At 42.3% G+C, this 22,651-nt stretch overlaps 1 protein-coding gene across 1 annotated transcript; it reads right to left on the bottom strand.

Annotated features, from left to right (window-relative positions):
- Positions 1–5,528: 5,528 nt before the first annotated feature.
- Dfd (homeotic protein deformed) lies at positions 5,529–16,406 on the bottom strand. Its single transcript, XM_001359178.4, has 5 exons — positions 15,602–16,406; positions 15,096–15,196; positions 14,853–15,030; positions 6,703–7,118; positions 5,529–6,421 (listed from the first exon to the last, which is right to left on the bottom strand). Exons 1-5 carry the CDS (start codon positions 16,404–16,406, stop codon positions 6,104–6,106), a joined length of 1,818 nt encoding a protein of 605 aa, XP_001359215.3. The 3' UTR covers positions 5,529–6,103.
- Between the last annotated feature and the right edge of the window lie 6,245 nt (positions 16,407–22,651).

The raw sequence follows: 22,651 nt of genomic DNA, 5'->3' as shown, positions 1-22,651 counted from the left end.
GGGATTAGTGAGATATCAAAGCCTTCTATGGGAGTTTTTCCAAATTAATTATTTTAAACAACAAATCGAAAATGACATATATTTGCATGGGAACGTGGGGATCAGCAGAACTCATAATTTTCTAATATTATTTAAAAAATAAAAGAATAAAACATATATGTTTGTTTGTTTCAATAAAAAGATTTTTGAATTGCATCCAATAGAAGAAAAATCATGAAATGTTATTCTACATAAGCTCTACATCTCAATTACATAACAGCTTAAACCTGGTTCGTGTCACGACTAAGACATTCAGTGGAAAGTGTGTTTCCCCTTTCTTATATTCAGCATGTGTAGTATGGCCGTCTCTTTCTTTTAGCCAGTACTTGAACCGCGAAATATGTGGAGTGTGTGTGGAACTTGTGTGGCAGCTACTCCGCAACAGATGGCGGCAAAAGGCAAAAATTTCTTAATAATTATTAATTAATTATAATTAACTTAATGATTTGATAAGAGATTAATATCAAAAAATGGTCATACTAACAAGATTACTGAAGACAAAGCATAGGACAATTTAAATATTGTAAAACATTTTTAATGAAAGCTGTAATAATATGGAGTTAATCATTAAAATGAGCTCAGACAAAAATATAAAATAGTTTTTCCTCTAAGTGTTTAAAAACTTAACTTTAATTTACAATAACTATCTATCTATCGTATCGCATCTAGATGGTTGATTGGAAATTTAATTAACTTTAATTTTTTTAAATATCTTCAAATACCACTGGAAAAGAAGTTAGTTTAATTCAAGTAAAGTTTTTATGATGTTAAAAATGTTAAAAGCCATCAACTGGGACGGGGACTGCGGGCTAAGCGCCTGAACCCTAGTATTGTTATATTTTTTGTTAGTATAATCAACCCCCAATCCTCCATATGACGCAACCCATCCAAAACAACCGAAGTTACATATGTATATCCCTCTCGAGCAGAAATCTTCCCAAAAATCCGAGGAAAAGGTTTCAAAATATCTTTTGAAATGGCTAAAAACTTGGAACAAACCACAAAACACACACAAATCGAAACAGCCTTCTTAGAACCAGAACCAGAACAAGAGCCACTCCCCCAAAAAAGAACCAACGCCAAAAGCGTAACATTTGTCAAAAAAATGTCACCAAAAAGTGTGTGGGGGGCGGGGGAAGCGGAGGCATCTTCTTCCTTTATTTCTAATGCTACTTCAACTGCGAATAAGACAGAGAAGAGACAGGGAAGAGACAGGCGGCATGTCAACGAAATAATCAACAAAAGGACATAAAAAATCGTGGGGTCCAAGCGAGCGGCAGAAATGACATGGACGGCTATGTGAACGGAATAAAATTTCATCAGAAATGCTACTACTGTCAGAGAATTGCAAATGGTTGGAAATTGCTGGCTACTTTCATCTGTTCGGGGCTCTGTTTTTGGGGAGAGAACTTTCACTGGCACTCGAGGGTGGTGACGGCGTCGAGGGTTGGAGGGCTGGAGAGAGTGTGTGTGCATAGAGGGATGAGGGTGAGAGCACACACTCTCACACATCACATCATATATGGGGGACTTACGGACCCTTCAGGCAAGGCCTGTCTGCCTGCCTGCCTGCTGTTGCTGCCACATCAAGGAGCTGTCAGTCGGAAGAACAAAGCACTCAGTAGCGCCACTAGGGCCAGGGCGGCCATGATGCTGATGCAAAGATGGGGGACGGGACTCTTGGACTCCTTGTCCCAAAAAGGAGACTGCCTTCCCCCAAAAGAGGACCCCAACAAAAAAAGAAGAGAAGGTGTTGAAGGCCGTTCCACTTGCTTGAAATTGTAAAAAAAAAGAAACTGTCTCTCTCTCTCTCTCTTTCTCGAAATCGAATAAAATTTCGTAGCGAAAAACCCAACGAAATGAAACGAACGAAAGGAAATGTCTGCAATGTGCAGCCTTGTGATTAATGATCGAATGTCAATTACCGCAGATACTTCGTACTCGCACTCGTAGTTTTGCTGCTGCTGCTGCCCCTGCCACGGCGTTGCAAAGAGCTCGACCAAAGAGCCAAATGGTAGAGGGAATATTAGGACACATTCTATATAGAGGTACAGAAATACCAAGAGAAGATCCCATTCCCCTTTTTGAGGGTCTGTTTTTAGTTGAATTATTCTGTGCCCAGATGCTTTTATATAAAGGCAAATATTTTGGTTTAATATCACAGAAAAGAGTTCTTAAATTTCCTTATTAAAAACTTCTAAATTTTGCTCATATTTCAGTGCCTAATCTTTGAGAATTTTTCGTCTAGTTCAAAGGTAGTTTTTAAGCATCTCATTTCCTCTAACTCTTTGACTCTTCGCAGCGGTAGTTCTGTAATCCAGTCTCATCCTCTTTCATCCCGGATTATCCCAACAGAAGTCAAGGGACACGGCTCAACCCTTTCTGGCTGTGCCAGCTCGTCCTTTGTGCCGCTGCCGCTCCTGGAAAGGACGAGACAAAACAAAACCATTAGCTGCGTCTACTGTTGCTAATTTCATTGGCTCGGATCGGCACATACATTTTTTTGCATATCGGAATAGCGAAACGCCCACCAAAAACGCCCACGCGCAATGTCTGGCGGCGGCACAAGTGAAGGAAAGCGGATTATAAGGGGTCGAAAAAGGATTCTCTAGGAGGCAAAGGTTCTCCTGCTGCGAGGTTTGACTTCTTCTAATACGCCATTTGATGAATGCCGAAGTGGGTTTTGCCAAGGTTCTGGCCAGAGGGCTACCGTTTTGTGATTCTGTGCCCTCTAGAATTCCACTGAAAACTGCCATCTAATTGTTTTTCACCTTGCCAATTAGTTGGCCATTTAATGGCGCTGTCAAAATAAACACTGAAATCAGAGTCAAGCCGTTTTCAAGTGGCATCAATTCTCATCAAGTTTGTTGTTGAATTGGAAACAAATTTTCCCTGTGGCAGGAGCACACAAAAGAGATCCCGGGCATAAATCAATGTAGTAGTGCAGCCCAAGGCCAGAGTCACAATTATGTGCAACAATGCACCTCAAGTGTGGCCCTTGGCAGGAATCAATCAAGTCTCATCACTCAAGTCGTTCGTCCCCTTCCATTGTGTATATGCCCCTGCCCCTGCCCGGCCCCTGCCGCTCGCTCTTCTTTCGATTTAATTAATGCCTGGCCATTTATTAAATTGGCAGCTTAGTCTCTCCTTCCATTTGCCACATCTTGTGGCAGGGAGCCTGCGGTTGGTCGTACTCCTCCGTCCTCCATCCTCCATACTCCATTCTCCATCTACTGCCTGCCTCCCTGTGCGTGCAACCGATCCAGGCCTAATTTGTAACCATTAACCCATGTATTATGTTTGACCATGCGAGTGCCTCCTGCCTTCAGCCTGGTCCCGGCCTGGCCTGGCCTCCTTTTACCCCATACGATGGATGGATGGATGGTCGGTCGGTTGGAGTACGGAATATAAATGGTCAGAGGAATGGCTGCGCTGAGTTTTGTCTATTAAAAATCATTTAGAACAAATACCCTACAGATTTTGTGGCCTCTTGAAAGGTGTGAGAGTCGTTTTCGAGGGTTTAATGGATTGATGGGAAAGGGTTCTAGGAAGGGTTCTGGCTTTAAAATTGTAGATCCGATCGAATTCTATTGATTTCTGACGGATTTGGTGTGATTTTGGTGGAGTTTTCGTTAATTTATGGCTACAGATATTTAAGTTTTTGGAAATTTGATGGCCTAGAATTCTTTCGGAATTATGTTTATATTTTTCTTTAGTAAATTAATTGGTTTTAACACCTCTTTATGATATTTTCTGTATCTATATTCTTTAACCAAAAAACTTGTCACAAAATCCTCTTTAACTGGAACCGTGTCTGCGGTGGGTCCTCTTCCGAGGGCAAGTGACAACTGAAGCTACCGTTGGTCATAATTACGAGTGATATTCCATAACGTACCCCATGCTCCACTCCAATCCCCTCACTCTTCTGTACTGCTATCCCTGTCAAAGTGTTAAATTATTTCCATAACACGTGCTCATGCTCTCGTAATCACTTTGAGCTGCTAATTTCAACAGGGGAGAACGCAATGTCAACTTTTTGCTGGTACTCATCCGCGTCCTCCTTGTATCGTCCTCCGTCTGGGTTTCAGGTCTCCTCTCCTCGTCTTCAGGCTCTTGTTTCGTTCCGGTCTATAAGTAGGTCTTAATCCTTTTATCGCTTGAGGCTTGAGGCGAGTGTGCGGCGCGCAATTTCCAGTTCCAGCTCGGACTGGACTCCGAAGGAGCAGGAGACAGTGCTGATCATTTCGCAATGATAAATTAAGCGCTAAGAGTGTTTCCATGTACCCGGGCACGACAATCCACTGTCCAAGTCAGGGGTAGATTGATTGTGTCCCAACCGAGAGGGCACTGCTACTCCCGATCCCCTGGAGGAGTCGTCTCTCCGGTCATTGTCAACGAGGAGGAGTGCACGCCTGAATAACCACTAACAATTCGCAATAGGACTTCGATATTCGAGTGAAATGTGTGTGCAAAGACCAGTTTATCCCCCCTTCAGGATCCCCATTCGCTATGCAATTTCTTGGGAGAGATGATTTCTTGTTGAACATATTTCCAGAAGCCAACAGGTGCCAATGGGCTGTGATCAATCATTGGACGAATCGATTTTTAATTAAGAACTCTTGTTAGCATTTGGTGACCCCGCCTGCCTGCCTGCCCCGTGCCTCCTTGCCACACAGAGCCCCCAAAATGTTGATTGGCAACAAAGGCCTGTTGAATTCTTTAGCGCGAAATCCCCCTCCGAAACACGAAACACACAAAAGGAGTTTGGATCCCAGCAGCGTTTGGGTCATGATGTTTAAATTTGTCCTAATTAGTTGACAATGAGCGATGGATGAATCAGCGGATTATCATCGTGGATAAGTCCCCTACTTGGGTTATGTGTGTGTAGGCGGGTTAAGAAACTTGTCTTTTTGAGGGGATGTTATCCATCAAAAGGAGTGTGTGCTTCAGTCATTCAGGAATAAAGTTTGGTTTGAAATTTTTGTTGGTTACTTTTGAAGGAGTTCTGAAAGGGGAATTAGCTTTAAATCTTTTTTGATTTACAGATCTATGGAACGAGTGCAGCATTCAGTTGCAAAGCAACACCAGGCCAAGCGGATTCTGAGATGAAACGCATACCGACAGATGGGCGCTGCCGCATTACGCGTTCCTGCTGAAAATTATGGTCTCTATGGGTTGTTATATACAGAATTCTCCTGTGGATGGACAAACATGGCTCGACCAAAGATCATGTCCGCCGAAGCTGAATATTCACAGAATATATTATCCAAAAATATATTATATATTTTCCCATAAAATCCATCAAATCATCTAACTTTTCGTATACCAGTATTCGCAAAAATCTTCTAAAAGTTTATCTTTTTCGTAGGGTACCAAATATATATATTTCTCCTTCAAATCATAAAGTGATTCATTGATTTCTAACCCAAAATTCAGTATTTTTCCTTAACTTTTTCCTTCACAATAAATTTCTCTAAAGTTTTCACTAATTATCTTTCATTTTATATCATTTATTTGTATCCATAAAATATACGTACGAACTTACATACATCTAGACGACGCACAACAAATGCCACACTACATTTAATAATAATAATAATAATCATAATTATACATATATGCAATCCTATATACTAAGTACTATATATAGATCTCTATTATGTTGTACCACTTAATGACTATGACAAATCTTTCTAGGCTTTATACAAAAACTCTCTTATACCTGATTCTTAGGGGGGATGCTTAAGTACACATATATCTCATATACAACATTTTGTTTGGGGTTTGAAAGGATTTTGGGTTAAGTGAGGGTTCGATTACCTAATGGTCGATGCTTAACTTTAGTCTAACTAACTATTTTTGTTCACTGTATATTCCGATTTGTCCTTGGCCTTGTCCACAGAGTCGCAAGGTTTTCGTTTTTAGAAAAGAAAACAAACACAAAGATCTACAAAGGAAGTGGGGCTGTGGTTTGGGTTGGGAAATTTACATGTGCTTAAGGTTTGTTTCTACATTTTCTAGCTTGACAGCTTCCTACAGGGCCGTCAGATCGTAGTCCTGTTGCCTACAGTGCTGTAAGATCGTAGTCCTGTTTGATGTGTAGCTGCAGATTGGTCATGAGATCGGATTGTTGCTGCTGCTGCTGTTGATGATGGTTCCCATGGAGACTCGTATGTCCCACCATTTGATTGTTGTTCGTATTATTATTATTGAGGTTGTTATTGTTATTATTATTATTGCTGTTGGTATTATTATTATTGCTGTGATGCTGCTGAGATCCGACATAGGCATTGCCCGGTTCAGAGGCCGCTGGTATGTAGGGAGGATTCCCCAGAGAAGAGCTCACATCGCCAATGCTCTCCAAACTATCGGAACGAATGCACTGGAATAGAGAGAAAGATATTGTATAAGTATGGTTTTAGATACTTTTTGGTGGATAAATCTTAGAAGTTTTGGGCTATAATATCTATGAAAGATATGCAGAATATTCCTAGCTTTGGTTCCATATCTTTATCTTGGTTTTTGAAGCAGACGCTGATCTTGCATCAGGATCCTCCCATCAATTAATGATATTCTGATTCAGGCCACGCATAAACCCCGAAGGAGTCTGAGGACCCGCACTTAAAGTGCCTTTTCTGTTGACTTTCAACACGATACACTCACCTCATTCATCACTGGAGTCTGCTGCTGTGGGTTCTGCTGAGACTGTGGCAAGTTCTGGGACTGTGACTGTGACTGTGTCTGCTGCTGCTGTTGCTGTTGCGCCTGCTTCTTGGCACTGGTCCTCTTGGAGGTCTTTTTGGCTACCGGTGTTGGATTGCCATTGGCGTCGACCGTCTTCTTGCGCACATTCTTGGTGTTCGGCAGCTTGTTGTCCTTCTTCCACTTCATGCGACGATTCTGGAACCAGATCTTGATCTGACGCTCCGACAGCACCAGCGTATGGGCGATCTCGATGCGTCGCCGTCGCGTCAGGTAGCGATTGTAGTGGAACTCCTTCTCCAGTTCCAGGATCTGGTGTCGTGTGTAGGCGGTGCGTTGGCGTTTCGGTTCCATTCCCGGTTGATACGAGCCATTCGCTAAAAACGAAGAATATTTTCCATAATTAATGGCTTTGAAAGGAGGAACATTATATGGAAAGGGGAGTGGCATCCACAATTAATACACTTCAAATTGCGTTTCTCAATAAATCTCTTAGATAACTTGACAACCCTTAAAAAAGCCTCCGCCAAAGCCAAAAGTTTTCCTTTCACCTTGGAAGCGCGAGCACTGGAACTCCTTTTTGGAGGATGTGACGTTTGGGACGGGGTTTTAGTTGGGAGTAGAGGTGGGGGGTGGGGGGTGACTGTGTGCCAGCGGGGACATGAAAGACCTCCTTGTGGCAGGATAATTAATCAAAATCAAACAGCGCGCCTGGGCTGCGCTTGTCCTTGTCTGTCCATCGAAGGTTGCCGCATTTCGCGGCCACAATTTAGTTTTTCCCTCCCTGTCCAGGGTCGCAGCCTTAGCCCTTCCGCTTTTCCTCTTTTCCGCTTTTCCTCTTTTCCGTTGTCTTATTATTTTTTAATTTTTATCGCCGCCAAATAAATGCCTCGCACCTGCCACCGAAAGACCCAAAAGATGCCCAGACAGACATTTGGTGTCCATTGGATCAGAATTGTTGCACGCTCCATCAATTTCAATTTGCTGCCACATCTCCGATTATGTTGATGTTTCCATCAGAGTTTTCTCTTCGTTGCAACTGTTTCACATCCGCTGCTCCATTCGGGTTTTTGTACATTTATAAAAATTTCATTGCGTCTGTGACAGACAGCTTTCGATTTGATAGAAATATTTCAATCCCAGGCGAGGCCCAAAACTTAGATTAATGATATATTCTGTCAGTGTGTGTCCAGCGCTCTTCGGTGTCCAGCCAGCCGGCCGTTGACAGCCCCACAGGGTGGGAGGTGGGGCTGTGGGTTGGGTTGGGCTTTGTGGGTGGTCCAATGAAGAGAATGCTTGAACATGGGTCACTCGATTGGAAAAAGAAAAGCACAACAGATGCGCCTAAGATCTGCTGACAAGTTTTTTTTTATTCGCTTGTGGGTTTCAAAGTTGTCGAGGATTGGATTGAGAAAATGAAGATTATATTGTAAACTTCAAGGGTGGACAGCCAGCACTCTTAGATGGTCATCTGTCAGTGGGGAGGAGTGGTTCTTTCTTGGGGTCGATTTAGGAGAGTTTTTGTTCAGGAGGGGTCTGTTCAAGGGAGAATTTCTCTATCTTTCCATAGATAGAGGTATTTTCCCTTGGGACAAAAGGGTTCAGGGAGTCATATGTTCACCAATTTATGCTCAAAAGTTTATCTTGAAAAGGTTTATATACCAGAACAATCATAGAGTACTTCCATTAAAGAAGTGATAGTTTGGTATGCAATTTCCTTATCAAATAAACTCCTTTATAAGGAATTTTTTTATAGAAATCCTAATAGTAGTCTTGCTTGAGCAGGATATAAGGTACGTAGAATCTTCGGAAATCCCCAGAATCTTTTAAATCCTCCCCAAATAAAGTAAAAATTATAGAAAATCGAAAAAACTTCCTTTGCCTTACCAATTTCCTTTTCGTAATTGCATGTAATACCAAAATTCTTGAAATTACAGATATCATGAAACCGAAAAAACACAACTTAACAAATTTTCGCGGCATGAAATGAAGAAAATGAAACCGAGAAACCAGTAGGAAACGAAGAAAAAGGAAGAAAAACTAAACCAAATCGAAGGGCAAAAACAACAGCAATATCAATTACAAAGGGGAACACCTTCAAAGAGAGAGAGAGGGAGAGAAAGGACAGGGAAAGAAAAACACCTTTAGAGAGGGAGAGGTGCAGACATGTAGGACAGAAAGAGAGGGCGCGACAAAACCCAATGTCAGCTGCTGCTGCGTCAGGGGCCTATGACGCTGTCTGTGGCGTTGGCGTTGGCGGCGGCGGCATGCTGCGTTAATTCGTTTTTAATAAGTGCGTATCATTTCATTTCAACATTTCAACGAAACTGCCAGGGCAGACCAAGAAAAGAGAGGAAGAACTCAACGAAGGCGGAGGGGAAAGAGTAAACAGCAACGTCATGGTCGTGGCCCAGAAGAGGAACCGAAAAAGAGTGCCAATTGCATTTAAAACTGCCATAAGAATGGCAGCCAATTTATGAAAATGCCAAATCATACAAGGCCAAGGAAATCAAGATTGCACAAGTCCCCCCACCAGCGGTTGTGTTGCATGTGGCAAGAGAGCGAGAAGGCAGCGCTAAAGAGCTGCCAAATCGGAAAGAGAGGGGGAGCTGCAATATCTATGATATTGGCGCTCTCTAGGGATTTCAGTGGGACTTTGTGTGTGCCCCCTTTCCGATACCTCTTCGCATTGAACCCTCCTGAGTATTCCTACAATATATTCCAAATTCGAAGCCCCTGACTCATTCTGAAAACAGTTGTTGGCTGTCGGCATGTTTGTCCCATCCTAAAAAATTTCATATGATTTATCATGCATTTGTGACTCTACAAATTCATTCACAGAAAGAGAGGGAAAAGCCGGGCTGGGAGAGAGAAGAGAGCGGGTTCCCCCACATACCCAAAAACTATGTCAGACATTATTTCATAATCTCTTTTGTCTGGCGGCCTCATTTGGTGGGCCCTAATCCCCCAAATCCCAAAGCCCAATCCCAATTTTGAGGTGCGGTGGTGCCACCAGACAACTTCCGGGCTTCTCCTTTCGATTCGATTCGATTCTCCCCAGCACTTCATTCATTTTGCATTCGTTTGAGTGATTAATTATTCAGATAAGCTTTAAGCCAAAGAGTGTGTAAATATTTTTGTGGTTTAAAAAAGAAATTTGACTCGTGCCAGCGACAAACAAAATTAAAGATGGAAAGAAATCAAGCAACAAAAATATTTAACATCTGTCATAATTCATTTAGATGAACATTCATCAGAAATCATTTATAGAAAAAACCTGTTCCCCCTAGGAAATCGCTTCACGTTGCAGTTTTAAACAAATTGCTAGAAATTTATAATTTTTGAGATCTGCACTAATGAATGCCGCATTGCGCATACGCCGTGCTATCCATTCCAGCTGGGGTTCCATTCCAAGTTTAAACTTTGGATGTTTCTTACCCCTTAAAGTATCTGTGTGTGAGCTCATGGCAAGGCAACAAAAAAAGAGTAGAAAAAGGCAAGTCAACATTTCAACAACAGCGGGAGCTGCATCAGCAGCTTGTCAAGTGACTTGCAATTTGTGTGGCACAGCCAGGCGAAATAATAAAAATAAACATGAGCTCATGCTACTTACACATGTATGTGCCCCCTCCCCAGAGCACACCCCCAAGCCCCCATGGACCCATACATCATATATATCGTATATATATGTATTTTTGTGGCTCCACCGTAAAGTACCCGCAGCAGCACTTGAACTGGTTGCCGCCGCCACGCTGTGGGAGAATTGTTCTACGCCATGAATTTTTGTTCATTTAAACGCAAAAAATACTTTTGGGGCTCAGATTTTACCAAAATGGCTAAGAGCTTAGTGAGCATTTAAATTATAAAATATGTTAATTTATGCGGTTTCAAGGAGTTGGCAGAGATTTATGAGTCAATGGGGTACTAATTTGGGCTAAAACAATCTGAAAAATAAACTATAAAAAAAGTAATATTCAAGTATTTTTCGCGTAAAAAAATATAAATGGTTTGAAACGTATTTGTATGAAAAATGGGTTAAAGATATACAGAATGGAAATAAAAAGTTGCCCAAGAAACATTTTTAAAGAATTTTAGAGAATTTCCTTGTATTTAAATTCCCTTCCATTGCATACCTTCAAAAATTCCCACAAATGAGCCCCACTAAAATCATGTTTCCCTTCCCCAAAAATAGTGTTTATTTCACTTTCCCCTTCTCATGGCATAGCCCAAGAGAACGCACAACAACAAATGACCATCGAAAATGTTATTCAACTAAAAGCCAAACATCTTAGGCACTTGTTCCAAGACTCGCAATCGTTTTGTTTGTGGAAAATAGAATGGAATGGAGCCGCAAAATACCAGAAGAAAGACAGTAAGAAGCTCACGACTTTTAAGTCTCCGGACAAACAATGGAGCGACCTTGAAGATTCGTTTGCTTTCAACAAAAGAACACAAAGACACGCAGAAACCTCTCCAAAAATTGTCTCTAGTCTGTGCGAAAGATATAGAAGTATGGAAGTAGAAGTACAATGGTCGAAGGCAGAGAGCAATAAATGTACGCTAATTAATGCCAATTTCAATAATTTGCAAACAGTTGGGAGCTTCAGAGGAGAGAACTTTTATTGGCGTAAATTGCCAAATCAAGATAGGGACGGGTATATGTTAAAAGAAAGAGAGAGAAGCTCCATTCACTTGCTAGAGGGGGATCTCGCTAATTATGCTTTGTGCGAAGAACTCAGCGGAGATTCGGTCTCTGAGGCCAGTCTCTGGGTCTGATTCGATGTCTGGGTCCAGTATTTGTGTCTGAGTCCCCAGTATCTGTGTCTGTGCCTCAGCTGTTCGTGCCTCATCTGTCATAAAAGGCGAACTTCTTAATTTTTACTGCGTCATTTTCATCATTGTCATGCCCTGGGCCTGGGCCTGAGCCTGGGCCGCCGCCGGTAAACATTTTGCAAAAGGCGCAATATTCCAGTCGAGTTTTTACAGCATCTGTGTGTGCTGTGTGCCTTCATGTATCTGTATCTTTAGCTTGCACTTTTTTTTTGCCGTTGAGGCGGCTTTTCCGCAAGTCATCGGGTAACTGTGACTCTCAGCCTCAGTCTCTGTCTCAGGTCTCCTCCTCCTGCCCCTCTCGTGGTGTGGAAACTTAATCGTGGACTTGCCATTGAAATTCAGTTACAAGGCTGTTCACGTTTCACTGTTTATTGAATGCCCCATAGCCGCCACAGCAGCAGCAGCAGCAGCAGAGTATCTCTCTTTTTGTGTGTATTGTATATCGTATAAAACATGAAACTTGTACAAGTTTTAGCCACCTCATCTCTTGGGCCTCTCTGTCGTGCATGAAATCAATATTTTTCACCCAAGATTATGAGAGGTTTCCCTCTAACACATTAGCATGTGATACCTTCGGTTGAGAATGGTTTGATATATGGGAATTTCGTTGTATGTTAAAGCTGTGTTTACTCTAAACAACAAGTTTGGGACTTTAGATGGAAGATAGCTCCATTTTCCAACGAATTTTGATATAGATCAAAGCAGTTCCTACTCACAGTATAACCATACTTATAAGAAATCTTCATCTATTAAATCATTTTCTGAACCCTTTTTGGCCACTTGAGACATTTCTAGGTGTACTTAATACAAGTTTTCTCCTTTTCAGCCCAAATATGAAGCTTATATCCCTTTTCAACACCGTTTTTCTTACCTTTTAAAACTTTTCATGGTGCATCCAAGCTATTTTCAGTCACCAATACTTTTAGAAATTAAATGATAGCATATTTTCATAAGATCGAAGTTTTTACTACTCCCAAATCAACTTTTCCCATATCAAAATGTCATTTCCAACACTATTTTGCAAGTTTTAAAGCAATTATTATAAAGGAATCACACTCTATTAGGACTCTTTATGACTTTTACCAGTTCCACTGCCATCCCAAACTTTCATTTAAGAACCTTTCATTCTACTAAATCAACCTAATTTCCACAATCAAATCCCACTGTCCCCTTACCAACACTCAACAGTTTTTGATACCTTTTCAACACTTTTGTTGAATCTATTAAATAATCAACAAAATTGCTCTCTAAATACCATTTCACACATCTCTTTCAAACAAAACTTTGAACAAGTTTTGTGTTTTGGTGGGCCGTAGGGCAAAAAAACAAAAAGAAAGAAAAACTATAATAATAAATTGAGCAAAAGACCACACGCCACATCGCATAGTTTTTTTTTTGTTGGGCCTCTAGTCGGCAGAGGCAAGTGTTAAGCGAGTGTAAGTCATTTGTAAAGGGAACAACATGACACCGCTGGGGTACGGGGGGGGACACAGGTTTTGGGGCACATAACGAGACGAGAGACTCCGAGACGATACTCCGAGAGAGAGAGATGATGCACTGGCGATAATCAAGTTTCGTCTTGTTCTCGTAGTCGTGCGCTCATGATAAATGTCACAACATTAACATCAAATGACACGGACCATCCGTCACTCAGTCGGAGCCAAAGTCGAAGTCGGAGATGGAGATGGAGTCGGGTACGGTACGTACCTTGCGACTGTGTCAAACATGCCCCTGAGCGATCGTTTGTGCGTTCGTCTGTCCGTCCGTCCGTCCGTCCGTCTGTCTGATGGACTACTTTGATTTTTGATTTTTCTGATGCTTAGAGTCAGAGTCAATTCCCCAAGCGTCTCTCTGGAGTGGCCCGATGAGGCGCGTCGGAGTGGCGTAAAACGAAACATTATAATTACCCATTTGGGTCAAGGTTATACCCAAATTGGAGTACTCCATCAGGGCTCTGGGTCTCTCTCTGTGCTAATTAAAAAGCAATCTATCAGGGTCCGTGCGTGGAGACTCCTCGTGGGCCTCCGCGTAAATGCAGTCGACACCTACTTGATGCCCCTAAGGCATCCCACTCCCATTCCCAGCCATGCCCCATTCAGTAATATTAAAACAATAAGCGACGACAATCATCAGTTGGTAACCCACTCGACACTCGGACATATGGCTGAATGAATTCCTACGTTTTAGGCTGCGACAATTATGGGTAATTATCTGTGCCACATCGAAGTGGAATGGACTGTGGCTCATTCAGTGCTGCTGTTGCCTTCTGGTGAATGGTTTTGAACTCTGAAATGGAAACCTGTTCTCGGATCTGCATTCAGTTTTTGTATACAGCATTAATGGGGCTGTATATTCATAAAAGTTGTAAAGGCAAGCTCAAAGATTGGGTGATGTGAGTGAATGAGTGTTCAATGAGAGGTTGGACATGGTAACAAGTATTTAGAACTGTTTGAGACATTTTACAGAATTTCGAGACTTATTGAGGGTGTTTAAAATCCCGTTAGATCCGGTTACTAAGCTAGAAATCACTTGAACTTGGTTTGAATAATAATAAAGGGAACAAGAATTACTAGAGCCTAACTACGATCAATAAATATACCTAAAATTTTACTCCATTGCAGACATATTTCTTAGGAATCAATAAATATTTGTAGTCGAAAGGTTATAGTGTCGTCCTATGTTTTTGTTTAAAAAAAAAACTCAATTAAGATCCCACTTTCTTAAGGAAGAAATCACTGACATTTACCCTCAATCACTACGTTTTTTTTCCCATTAAGTACAATGTAAATTCCTATATTCCCTTGATCATTCCAATGATATATCAATTGACTCTGTGACGTCAAGGAAAACGAAGCCTGCGAAGCAACTTCAAGTGTCGAAAGAACCACTGGTAGAGGCCCGCAGAAGGCCTACATTTTGCAGAGAAAACTCACATAAAAAACCTAAAGATATAGTATATATAGTAAAGGAGCAGTATATACAGGAACATGTCACTTGGGTTGGTACACGGTCTTTAGCCTCTCCGACATGAGGCGTGGCAGTCTTGATTTTGATTAATGAGCTTTGGGAGTCGCAGTCGCAGTCGCAGTCGCAGTTTTCTTTCTTTGGCCTCTGTGTTTTTCGCCAAAGAGCGAACATTACAGAGGGGCCTGTCAGTGGATCAAGTGGGTGTTGGCAGCTAAGTAATTTAATTAGCATACCCCGAAAAAAAAATGGGGGCACCATGTCTGGGGGTCTTCTGGGAAAGGAGTGGGGAGGGGAGGAAACTTTCGACTTACCCACACCCGCCACATGGATCTTCTTCATCCAGGGATAGATGATCCGTTCGCCGTCGGTTGTTTCCGCCATCAGATCTTCGTCGCTGTCGGAGTCCCCCAGATCGTCGTCGTTGTCATTGGAGAGGAGTTCATCAGGTGATCGATCCAACATCAGACGATCCTCTTCCGACATATCATCCTGTATAAATCAATGGTTAATTTGCATTAGGGTTCTCTTCTAGGGTTTATTTTTTGGTTTATTACCACTTCGGATCCCATATCATCACAGCGCAATCTCATTCCCAGTTCTTGCAATTGTTGTCCGGCAGGTACAGCTTCTTCAATGCGTTTCTCTAGTTTTAAACCTGCATTGAGAGCAGATTATTATAAGGGGGTTACAAGGAGATGGCTTATAAAGTTGTAAATTAAAATATTCGTAGGATTTAGTTGATATTTTCATGAATTTTATGGTCTAGGCTTATAGTAGAATCTATAGAGGCCAATCGAGCAGACGACTCTCTTTTTAGAACAAAGATTGGAGCTGTTTAAGAGTGCTCTCACAATGATTGATTCTCAAAAAGGCTGATTTAGCTTAAGATTATTCACATAAAGAATCACCCTTACACCTAACGTATTCCCTTTCAGTACAGTTCATTACCACCTTGGAATAGGTGAATTTCTCGTATAATACAACCACGATTCCAAATCTAACCCTGTTCAGACTTCCGTATTTTATAGAACTCTCATTCCTTCTCCAATTGAAAACTCACCTAATTCCTGGAGACCCAGTGCTGTATTCGTGGGTGGTTCTGTGGAGGAGCATTGCAGCGGCAGATCCATCATCTGGGAGTGCGGCGAGTGCCCCTGAGAGTGTGTGCTGCCCACACTGCCATTCGCAGTGCCATAACCCCCGCCGTAACCCCCGTAGTATCCATTGGAGTTGGCGATGGCAGCTCCTCCAGAGCCGCTCCCACTGTTGGGGACATTCACCGACGGCCCGTAGCCGGCATTCGAAAGCGGCGCCGGATCGGAGTGCACGGCTCCGGCGGAGATGAACTCGGGGGCATGGTGGACGTAATATCCGAGGCTCTGGTGGGGATGCGCGTGCGGATGCGTATGCGAGTGTGGATGGTGGCTAGAGGGCGGTGTGGCGGCGGCATAGTTAGTGGTGTACCCACCGGCGGATGGCTGATGGACGCCGGACAACGCACTATTGCTGTGGTGGTGCGAGTGCGGGTGGGTGTGCGAGTGCGTGTGGGGATTGTGGTGATGGGCCATATAGTCGCTGACCATATCCGCCGGATGCATCGCATGCGGGTGACCAGACATGGCCGCTGCACCACCTGTCACCCCGCCAACCGAGCCACCGACACCGAGTGTTCCACCGCCGCTGCCGACTCCGACTCCGACGGCACTGTTCATGTGCCCCGTGGAGGCGGTCATGGAATAATGACCATTATAGTGATGATAGTCATCGGCCACGGGCGGAAATTTCGGATCCAGGCCATTGCCCATGGACATGGGACTCTGGACGTGATGGGGGGCATGTGGATAACCCATGAGGAATGAGCTCATGCTGACGGATCAGCCTTGGAGCACCGCCTGATCTTCCTTTCGATTTCGGAGCACCACTTGGCCTTCTACCGGAGCACCAATGTATATTCTAGTATTTCCGATTTCTGTTAGACGTTTTCTGACTTTTCAGTTTCCAACACTTTCACTCGGTTCGCACATATTCTTTCTCTTTTTTGAGTATTTCTCACACACTTTTCTTCAATGCTTTCTTTATATTTGCATTCTTTGGGTTATTTTTTTATAGGGGGCTCTTTTGAACACAACGCGAAGCTTTTCGCGTAACCGGCGTATGGAAAAACGGGAAAATAGAGAGATTTCAACGGAAAAACTGACTCTGACTCACGAGTGCTATGCGAACGTCGGAGAACCGTTCCATTCGAGCCGTGCTTTTGTTATGTTCCAGCAGGCGAGCTCTCGGCGCAAGCGAACCTGTTTTCCGTCTCCGTTTTTCAGTCTTCTCTCCCTCACTCGCGCTCTCTCCCTCACTCGCGCGCTCTCTATCCCTCTCTGTTTACCGCCATTCCATCGCCAGACGAAACCCGATTTACTGGTTTAAGAGACAGACACCGAAGGCCGGCCCACATGGAGTGTTTCGGCACGGACACTGTGGGCATTTGTGGAAGCCATGGCTGTGGTTCCTCTTCGTTTCACGCCATTTTCCACCACCAACTCGGTTATTCTCTCTCATTCTCTCTGGTGGTGAGGATAGAGAGAGGGATGTGTAAGTCCGAGCGAGATGGCATGACTGTTGGTCACACCCATTGAATGGGATTACAGTGGCGGAGAGGAATATTAAGACTGTTGACAAAGAGCAGTGTTACAGAGATTTAGATATATCAGATATATCAAAAAATATTTAAAAAATAATGCATATCTCATTGATCATTTTATTTGATATTTATTTATGAAATATTATCACTTGAATATTGTATCATAATAATTTTAATTGACAATCTAGTTTATAAGAAAACTGTGCTAATATTTATATATAAAACTAGGTATGGACGAAACTTTCAGTAGAACTCCAGCTCTTCCATAGAAAATATTTGTAATATTTTAAGGAAATAACATCATTTAAAACTACGTGCTTGCTATTATTACAGTCATTTCCATCTCGCTTTACACTATTTTGATAGTAGAAACACCAGTTACTAATCCATACTGACTTTCCTGTCCACCACTGTAACCAACCACTGTTCCTATTTATTCAGCATCGACTGTGCAGCCATACATGGACACATTTTTGGTTATTTTGCTGCGGGTGTGTGTGTGTGTGTGTTGGTGATTTGACAGTCATGGCGCATGCTCGAAAAGTGAATGCCAAGCACCGCCCATTTTCACTAGGCTTTCATCGATCCCGCACACTGTGTCTGTGTGTGGCTGCTCTGGACCAGAACCAGACCATTTATTTTCCACTTTCAGAACGGTCTCTTCTTATGTACAGATGCAGCAGCAGACTCTTGGCCGGCAAATATCGATCAGAGAAGAGAGAAAAAAAGACGTACATTGAATGTTGATTTCTCTGACGGAATCGGCTACCGACTTGAGAGGAGGCCGAGAGGCTGTTGTGAGACCTGGGGCTCTGACTTGCAATAATTTCAATTGAACATCGAACGAATATCACTTTGGCATTATGTTTTCCTATGTGATTATTGTTGTGGTTTGTCTGGGTGCTTCAGGAAGCGTTGGGAAGGGGGGAGGCTTGGGTTTGTTATCATTACTACCGTGATTCCATTGTTGAGATGAGCATGACGGGCAGATATTCAAATGAAGCGAACAAAACATGGAAAATCGATAGAATGATTGTTGTATATGCCACAGAAGGTCGTACATTTAACGCTTTAATATGGTTTTTTGTAAATATTTAGACTTGCTCTCCGACTTTCCACCAAATCCATTAAATCATTGCCCCTTTAACTTTTAAAAGAAAACCACTTTGACTCACACTTTTGCCATGTGTGACCGCGTCTGTCGCTGCCTAATTGCCGAATAATTGAACCACGATACGAAACAAACACCTCCATCCATCCCATCTACCTACTCTCTCCCAATTGGGTCCACGTGCTATATACCTATGTATATACCACCTCCTTCATCATTGTCCACGTCCCTGTGTGTGTGCTGTGGAGTATGGCCACTAATTAATCGACTTCCAACTGATTCGATTTTGATGGTCACCATCAAAACGTCATTAGGTGCCGTTAAGTGTATAAAACTTAAATTTAGTTTGTGGTTCGTGCCATGTGGAATATATGAATGAATTTCTGTGGACTTAGGTCTTCATTTTGCAGTCAAAAGTGTTCAAATTAATTGACTAGTGAATGCATACATATACTAATAGGGGCAGACTTTTGTTGGCTAATAGTATTGTGTGTTTTTCATTAGGATCTTTATTATTTATTGGCAAACATTAATTCCATCAAAGTATTGATATCTTTATTTACTCTTCTGTCGATTTGATTATGGGCGGTAATATGACGCTTAAATTTAGATAATTCTGAAGGTTAAAAGATAAGAAATCAGATCAAATCCATCAGAAGCACTTCTTCATAGAAAAACAGATAATTGAGAATATTTCTATATTTAAAACCAAAATTACTTTAAAATTGCATCTAAAGCATCTTCAGCTTTTGTTTGTTCCCTATTTTCCCTACTTTAGACTCCTCCTGGAGGAACTTTTGAGCCCGAGCGCATTAGTGGCTGCTACATTGAATTTACTCAACTCTGACAGAACTGCTTAAGGTGAAAGGAAGACCATCCAATGTGGGAGCCAAAGGAACAAAACTCAGACACAGACGAGGAGCAGAAGTTCTCTGAGAGCTTTGCGTCAGTGGCAATGGAGGGAAAAGGATGGTATACAAAGAAAGAGGATTGCATGGGATGGCCCAGGATGGTTGAAGGAGGGTTGTGTGTGTGTGTGCAGAGCATTTGAGTCCAAAATCCCAATTCAGATCCAGCAATCAGTTGCGACTGTCAGGCGGCGGCAAAAGGAAGTTCACTTGCTGCACGAGGCAACACAGAAAATGTGATTAATGATGCCACCACCATCGCAACATCCACATCCACATCCACATCCCAGCCATATTACGACCACCAATGCGAATATATATACACACAAATATATACATATATATACCCCCCATATATGGTTTGTTTCTTTGTTTTCTGTTCTGTTTGGTTCTTTAAGCCAGCCATCAAAAGTTTTTGATATAAACTTAAGAAACCCAAATATGAGGTATTTTTTATGCAAAATGGGCGGCAACCAAGTCACTGATTAACCGACTAATATGTGTAATTAAGGTTAGGGGAAGGGATAGGGGAATAAAACTTGTGTGTTCATAAATATTTTAAGAGTTTTCTAAGACATTTCCCTAAGCTGAAAGATTTCATCTCTCATCTAAGAACAAATCTCATTTCTTTCCTTACTCTTTGAAGAGATTTCCTAAGCTATTGGCCAAAAATGCCATTAAAACTAATTTCCATAATAAATGTAAACCCAATTCCTCCTCCCAGCCCACATTTACAACACCCCCCTAGACAGCCTTCAGTTAGAGACTGGCATTCCAATCAATCTGGTATGGAAATTGTGTTAACGACATGTTGACAAGTCGATGGAGTCGAGGAGGCCTAAGCCGGAGATGAACCCTGGCCAGGGGGGAATGGGAATCGCATCACAGGATGTTGATTAGCTGGAGAGACCTCCAGGAGGAGCCTTCGCCTTCTGCTTCCAGCGAAAACAACAGGACAATGAAGGTTCTTCTCCAAGGAATCGCTTGCCAAATGATTGATTGAGTGATTAATGATTGGCTGACTGACTGACTCGAGCCCCCGTGTGTGTGTGTGTGTGTGTATCTCTGGGAGCTTAAGAAATTAAAGCTTCTAACCGATTTGACTTTTATAGGTATTAAAGTCAAATTTACAAGACGAATCGAAAGTTTTGCATGGAGTCTAGACCCCAAGAGACGTCTCCTGCAAACAATTAAATCTGGTTCAAGCGTTTCTTTGGCCATTTATCAACTGTCTCAACTGTTTACCTGTCATATTATGACCAAAAACGGGGCCTAGATGGGGTCCCATCCACTGCGGAGATGAATGTTTAACGAAATTTACACTGCGGCTGTTTAAAATAATTACACGAATCACTTAAATGAGTCGAAGTCAAACGCTTTAGGGGCACTAATATCGAAGCTGAAACCGGAGACCGAGGACTGTAGACTGAAGACTGGGCATTCGACAGGCACCCATTATCCATGACAGATTATCTCTGATTGATTTTAAGTTTACTGCACAAGACCATAATGGAGAGCCGGTGCATGTGGACCAGGCAAGGGCTCGAGGCCAAAAGATCGCCTTTTTGCCGCCAATTGGTTAAAAAAGATGAAACCGTAATTGCCACGCATTAGCTCCAAAAACTTAGGAAATCTCCAGCCAAATTATGCTTAATGATGGTGGCAGTTTAAAAGCCCCCCCCCCCCCCCCCCTATTTTTCAAAGTTCTTAGAGTTTTCTCAAGACCCAAGCGGAGTTTAGAAATTGAGAAGAAGATCTTGGGTTTCCAAGTAACTCTATAAGTTTTCGTTCGAGTCATTTAAAGTTCCATTAAAATCTTTTCATTTAACTGAAAAAATTGTCATTCCCGATTTCGTAATTAGTTAAGACATCAAATGCATAGTTATAGGCGAATAATTATTCACTAGAAATTCGCATTTTTCTTAAGATCATGATAATTATGGATCATTTAGCAAATGACAGCAATAAATTCTGAAATGAAACTCATCTAATGATCAGGGAATTGTAGGGATGTTCTTGACATTTCAAGAGGGAAATTCGACTCTTTACATAATCGGAAATACATCAAAGAAACCGTATATTTTATAGAATATTTGAGAGAAATTCTTCATTAATTTAAATCGCCTTAATCCACCCTTGATTGACCCAAATTCTTGCCAAGAGGAAGTCTGTTTCTCTTGGTGAAAATATTTACAAAACTTTCTTTAAATATTTTTCACACCAAGCCCAAGATATCGCCTCATTCCAAAAGCCCAGCTTGAGTGTAAAATGGTACAAAAAGGCCCCCGAAAATACAAAAGACTAGAGCGCTTATCCATCAAAGAAAGTTTTTCTTTTGGTTAGTCCGAGCCGAAAACCTTTAATTTAGTGAAACTTTTTGAAGACCGCCGATCGATGCCGCTGCCGAAGCCCCGATGGATGGGCCTTTACTCAAAGCTTTACTCAAATTTCCAATTACGTCTGTGTCAATCATAATTAGTAACAACGGCGATTTTTCATTAAAGGGCTACACAAGATATACTGAACAGCAGCCGAAGAAAACTGGAATCCCAGAGAACTGGAATTCTGTTTCTCACACATATATGGCGGCACGGATCGGGAGCAGCTACAACATATCCAGAGGAGATATAGAGAGGCGATCCAGAGGTGGCCCAGAAGGGAGGAGGAGCATAAACGTGGCTAAAAGCGAGGCTCGGTTTTGTTGTAACATGTAATTTGGTAAGGCCTGGCGGTGTGTTATGAATGTGACTAATTAAATTTAAAGATATCCCAGAGATGATCAATCTTTGAAGCGCATCGAAGATGCGGAGATGGGGCCTAGGGATGCGGGGCAGGCACCGAAAAAAAAAAAAGAAAAAACAAAAAAAAATTTCACAAGATACAACACAAGAAGAAACAACAACAACCATCAGCACCCAAAGAGCACATTTGTTTCATGATTGAAATAATGATTAATGAACGCACCGCCAAAATTCAATTCGAATTTACTATGTATAGCCCGGGAGGGACTCGAATGCGATTGGGAACCGGGGTACCAGCGACCAGAGACCAGCCGGGACGCCGACTGTGTGTTCCATGCGTGAAATCCCAATCCAGCGAGTGGGACAGAGGCCATGCCAGAAACTGGAGGAAAGAGACGGTTAGAGCCGCCGCCACGAAAGTGCATGTGGGGCTCCCATGCTGGTCAACAACTGCAGCAAGCAGCAGTCACAGTCCTGGCCATAACCATCAATTACAGCTCTGTTTTCTTTTTTTTCTCATTCTACAGAGAGACACACTCTCAGTCGTTGTTCCTTTTGGAGAGAGAGAGAACGTTTTCATTTTACTTGAAATCGGCCAAATGGCTTTGTTAACAGCTTTTGTGCAGTGGCTTGGTTAATAAATGTTTATTTAATTGACTGCATATGTTCACGACTTGCTAGCACTCCCTACACCCTACACCCTACACCCCACACC

This window comes from Drosophila pseudoobscura, chromosome 2 (genome assembly GCF_009870125.1).
Source record: "Drosophila pseudoobscura strain MV-25-SWS-2005 chromosome 2, UCI_Dpse_MV25, whole genome shotgun sequence".
Lineage (NCBI taxonomy): Eukaryota > Metazoa > Arthropoda > Insecta > Diptera > Drosophilidae > Drosophila > Drosophila pseudoobscura.
This window is presented reverse-complemented; position numbering and strand designations above follow the sequence as displayed.